General features: G+C 42.8%; 1 protein-coding gene across 3 annotated transcripts in view; it reads left to right on the top strand.

Annotated features, from left to right (window-relative positions):
- Positions 1 to 5,377, top strand: part of fbxl6 (F-box and leucine-rich repeat protein 6) — a 25,259-nt gene that overhangs the window by 7,039 nt on the left and 12,843 nt on the right. For all 3 annotated transcript variants that reach the window (XM_008402437.2, XM_008402436.2, XM_017303254.1), the window contains exons 5-10: positions 345 to 476; positions 822 to 929; positions 1,002 to 1,115; positions 2,480 to 2,711; positions 3,440 to 3,683; positions 3,899 to 4,068. In XM_008402437.2, coding sequence (XP_008400659.1) covers positions 345 to 476; positions 822 to 929; positions 1,002 to 1,115; positions 2,480 to 2,711; positions 3,440 to 3,683; positions 3,899 to 4,028 — 960 coding nt within the window. In that variant the 3' untranslated portion in view covers positions 4,029 to 4,068. The remainder of the gene's footprint in view (positions 1 to 344; positions 477 to 821; positions 930 to 1,001; positions 1,116 to 2,479; positions 2,712 to 3,439; positions 3,684 to 3,898; positions 4,069 to 5,377) is intronic.

Raw genomic sequence — 5,377 nt, 5'->3', positions numbered from 1 at the left:
TGTTTATATGTACTGAGGTTTTTCCTTCATCTCAGGATGAGACAGGCTGAGTTTTCTTCTCGTTACCTGATGTTTCTCTCATTTGGCCTCAGCCCCCCCATCCCATTACCCCCCATGTTGTTGTGTAATGGATGGTTGTAGCTGAAACTGCAGTTTCATTGTCTTTGTGACAATGACAATAAAAATCTTCTGATTCTGAAAAACAGTTTAAATCTGCAGCTTCCCACATCATCTGAAAAGCCACATCAGTTATTCTCCACTTGGTTATCAAAGATAACAAAATACTAACTACACATTTTCTAAACTATTGTTAATTGTGCTTCTCTTGTTTTTGTCTCCTTCAGACCGTCTCAGAGTTTTGTCCTCAGCTCCGTTCAGTCCACCTGTCTTACTGCAGAGGTGTGACAGGCAGCGGCCTGCGCAGCTTGGGCCTGCGCAGCCGCAGCCTGCAGCGCCTCAACCTGCAGCATTCAGAGGTTGGTGGGCCGACGCCTGTGTTCATCGTCAGCAGAACCAAGAGGTGGCTGTTCATCTGAGGGTGGAGCTGCTTCACCCTTCAGGGGGTCCAGTGTTTATATGGACATCCACTGTCAATACATTCATTCATAAAATGAGGAAGAACATGAACTTTACAGTAACAGAACTACGTCAGGAGAAAATAATCTATTCTTTATGGATTAACTAATTTTAGGAAAGAGAGAAGTGTGAGTTAATAGTCTTAGATCAGAACAAGCATCTAATAAATGCTCCATAATGGCTGATAAACTGTGATTTAATTTAAAGCTGGTTGATCTGAACCAGTTGTTTCTCCTTTGCTGCAGTTCCAGGTGGAGGGACTGGTGGACTTCCTGGAGGAACATGGGAAGCAGATCAGGCAGATGCTCTTCACTCGCAGCCACAGGAATGACAAAGTCCTGGCAGCAATCGCTGTGAGGTTCATGTTTTTATGTCTGCCTGCTGCTCTGACCTCTTCTTACAGATTGATGCGCTTGTCTTTCCAGAAAGGATTTTGTCCTGATCTGGAGCTGCTGGAAGTCAACAAGAAGCTGGACAGTAAAGACACAGAACTATCTGTTTGCTTTCAGTCGCTACAGAAGGCCTGTCCCAAACTGAAGGTCATTAAAATCTAGTTTTACTCAATTATTCAAACTCAAGTTTTCTGTTGATGGGGAATTTATCTGGGCTGATTTAAAACAAATGTTAGTCACAACTTTCCAACAGCTCCTCACACATCGCATGGTCTCCAGACCAACCAGGAGCAGCTGTGGTTGGCTGTGATTGGCTGTGATTGGCTGATTGACTGTGATTGGCTGTGATTAACTGTGATTGGCTGTGATTGGCTGATTGACTGTGGTTGGTTGTGATTGGCTGTGGTTGGCTGTGGTTGGCTGTGATTGGCTGTGATTGGCTGTGGTTGGCTGTGGTTGGCTGTGATTGGCTGTGGTTGGCTGTGGTTGGTTGTGATTGGCTGTGATTGGCTGTGATTGGCTGTGGTTGGCTGTGGTTGGCTGTGATTGGCTGTGGTTGGCTGTGATTGGCTGTGATTGGCTGTGGTTGNTTGGCTGTGGTTGGCTGTGGTTGGCTGTGATTGGCTGTGGTTGGCTGTGGTTGGCTGTGGTTGGTTGTGATTGGCTGTGATTGGCTGTGATTGGCTGTGATTGGCTGCATTTACTGGGACACCTCCAAATAAAGGCCGTCCAGACCCTGAATGCCTCAGTTCCCATGTGCAGCACAGAGGAGGTTTCTGCACCTTCAACATCAGTTCCAGTTCTGCTGTGGATCCATCAGAGAGCTGATGTGAGGCCATGAAGGAGAGTTTTCTGCCTTCCTGTTGGATAGATTCAAACTGGTGCTGCACTCTGCATTTATCTCTGAGTGCAATCAGACGGACATAAAGTCCACAATCAACAAGCCTCAAAGCTTATTGCTGTTTTAACGGCACCTATTAAAAATCTTCTCCTCATCACTGAATTATATGTCAGGATTTCTCTTTAAAATCAAGTTTAAAAAAACACACTGTGAAAAACCTGCTGCTGTTAACCATCTAATAATGCACAGTTTAGAGGTGTGTGTGTCTGGTGGTTCTTGTAGCTCTCTGATGATGAACCAGCATCAGGTTAGTGCCTGGGTAACCCCAAAAGGTCTTTCTCAGACCTCCAGAGTCTGATTTCTATGGCAGCAAACCAAAAACCTTCAGATATATTGAGCTTACCCTGCAAATGACTGGTGACCTGTCCAGGTGACTCCGCCTCTCACCTGTTGACCTCTGGGGATTGGCACCTGCACCACTCACATCCACCCTGGGGATAAGCATGTTGGATGATGGATGGATTTAACTTTTATTCCACGGACTGAAGGAAAATGTAAAGCATGCAAACAAACTTAAGAGTTTTCTACTTATATTGATTTGTTTTGTACGGCACCAGACTTTTTTCCCCTTTTGATAATCCGATAATCTTGTTTTCTCCCTTCCTTTCAGATTTTCCGGATGTTTAACATCCAAATTCAGCACAAGGCGATGCGTAAAAGAGGCGAGTCGGAAGCCGGATTCCCGCTGCTGGATGAGTTTTGTATCGCCAACACAGAGTATTCCTACATGACCGACCAGGTTCTGCTGGACGTTCTGTTCGGCTCCACCAGACTGCGAGTGCTGGACCTACGAGGCTCCACACGGATCACAACCTTTGGTCTGGCCCAGTTACCATGTCCAAGTATGTAAAAGACGCCACATTTCTGTCTTTCCTTCGTAGCACTAGCTTAGCTCTGGAGATGACTTCACAAATATTACTTGGTTCAGTACCAGCTCTGTTCAGTCCGCTTCAATCCAACTCCGGTCCGTTTGCCTAGTCAAAGTCCAGTTCGGTTGGTGAGGTGTGAATGCTAACTGACCTCTGACCTCTGGCCCTCCAAGCCTGGGTCTGGGTTCGGTGTGAATGTGAACGCCAAGCGGAGCAGAGACCGCTCCAGCAGCAGGAAGTGGAAACTACAAATTATTTTTATCATTTAGATTTATTATTACAGTGAGACTTTTTGACCTTATAGTTATAATTACTATTAATATTATCATGTATTAATTATTTCTTACATTTAAATAGATAGTTTTACATTATAACAGAACCAGAAAAGGTTTTTAAAATATAACAACGCACATTTTAGGCAATAAAATGTCTTGCAATAATGAACAACTCAATTTTATTTTCTTGCTGCATTTAATTAGACTTTGGTGCCATAATGGAAAATCTAAAAACATCTTCAATAGTCAGTCAGGTGAACATATTCATACATTATAATATCATAAGACATTAGCCAGCTGTTTGCCAAAATGAGCAGCTGAAGAGTTTCATTGTAAAAAATGATTAAAGTTTGTAGGACAGTCAGCGGATCGAACTACGGCAGCTGATAGGAGACATTTGATGATCAGTTTCGCTTTGTCTTCCAGAGCTTGAGTGTCTGTTCTGGGGTCAGTATTTTACTAAAAACATCGGATTCACGTCAGTGAAGAAGAACCTTCAGCTGCTGATGGAGAAGTGGGGTCCGACGCTGCAGCAGCTCGACATCACCAATCAGCCGTTTACCGAGGCCGACCTGCAGGTGGCGCTGGCGTTCCTCGCTCAGGTTGCTGAAGCCGACACGCTGCTCTCGCTGAACCTCAGCGGCACCAAGATAACAGCGCAGGCTCTCAGGTACCATGTCACCTGCACCTGTAATATTCATCACCTGGCAGGTCTTTTCTAGCAGGTTTATCCTTCGTAAGTGATTCTGCTGTTTTGCTTTATGTTAAAGGTTGTCTACATTTAACATAAAGTCTAAACAATGCAGTAAATCATGCGCAGTAAAAGCTTTGATTCAAGCCCAGCAGTTAAACGTCCTTCTCTCTTCCCTGCTCCTCTCCCTGCAGGCCGGTCGTTGAACGCATGACGGCTCTGGGTTACCTCAACCTTTCATCGTGTCGCAACCTCCCAAGAGGAGTGAAAAAGATTTACCGCAGCCAGGAAGAAATCCAAGAGCTGCTGGCCAACCTGCACTGAGCCCCTTATTCAGCTGAACATTTGCTGCTTCGTGCCTTTGGTAACGTTCCAACTGTTAGTTTTATTTCTGATTCTTTTCGAAATGTAAAACAATTAAAGCTGTTCTAGAAGGCATGGCAGGTGAAAATAATAATGCATTTTATTTAAAATACCCGTTATGCATCAAACTGAAATCACAAAGGGCTGATTACAGACGAGCTCCCACCAATACTGGACCAACTTCACTCTGAGTCCGGCTTTATTCCCAACACTCCCGGTTCTGACCTATGGACTCCTGGGCTTGGATCAGTTTTATTTGAAAATATTTTAATACATTTTAGAATGTCTGAACAATTTTTTAAAAATCCCTCATGACCAAAACATTTTACAAGTGAAAATAAAATGTTTCTACAAAAAGTGTTATATTATTATGTTCCACTAGATGGTGCTATTTTTCAGGAGACATTTCTCTGAACTTCCTTCCTGGAAAATTATTGAAAACAGTATAAACAGACTTATTGATGAACTTCATGTTTTTCCGGTGGCTAAAGTGTGAAAACCTCGTCAGCACAAAACCCTGAGCATAAAATATAACGGTTGCTTGTTAAAGGAAAAATATTGAATAACAAAAAGGTAAACATTACATCATTTTATTGGACCTCATTAAAGGTGGAAAAGGGGAAGTTTCCCTTGTTCCAATTACAGCCACTAAAAATCACGTTTGACCCCAAAGAACAAACTGAAAACTTGATGCAAAGAGAACCGTCTGATTGCGTCACAGAACAATAACCATCATTTCCAACACACAAAAAGTGGAACCCCTTTAAACAGTTAGCAAGCAGATTATTAGGCAAAAGACACAAAAACAAATCCCTTTAATTTTAACTTTCCCTTTGACATTCAAGCACTTATGAAAAGTGTTAAAGCGGCATCTTGATCACAGCTAATTTATAAAGTAATTTATGACTAACACAAACGTAGGAATTTTCCATCACTTATAAGATGCTGGTTTGGATTCCAGGTCTGGTGAAATGAAATAGGTTTCACTAATGGATGAATGGCAATAAAGTTCATACTGAAAGTGACAATAATTGTTAGATTCACTTATTTTTAAACTGAATTTACTTTTTTAATGATAACAAACTGAGACCTGTGGCAGGATCTGTAACACACCTTTCGATCAGCTGGAGGTATGTAAGGTTCTGCTTGGTGTTGGGGTCAAAGAAACCCTTGGTGTCATCACCCGAATCAGATAAGATCTGGTTCATCTCTTCRTCAAAGTAACCTCTTTGGTATGCCACCTGTACAGGCACCCTGTGACTGTGGACTGGATCTATTATTCCTCCTGTTGCAATCTGTGCCTCCAGAAG

Source organism: Poecilia reticulata, unplaced genomic scaffold (assembly GCF_000633615.1).
Source record: "Poecilia reticulata strain Guanapo unplaced genomic scaffold, Guppy_female_1.0+MT scaffold_232, whole genome shotgun sequence".
Taxonomy (NCBI): domain Eukaryota; kingdom Metazoa; phylum Chordata; class Actinopteri; order Cyprinodontiformes; family Poeciliidae; genus Poecilia; species Poecilia reticulata.
The sequence above is the reverse complement of the archived record's forward strand: the minus strand, read 5'-3'. Positions and strand labels throughout refer to the sequence as shown.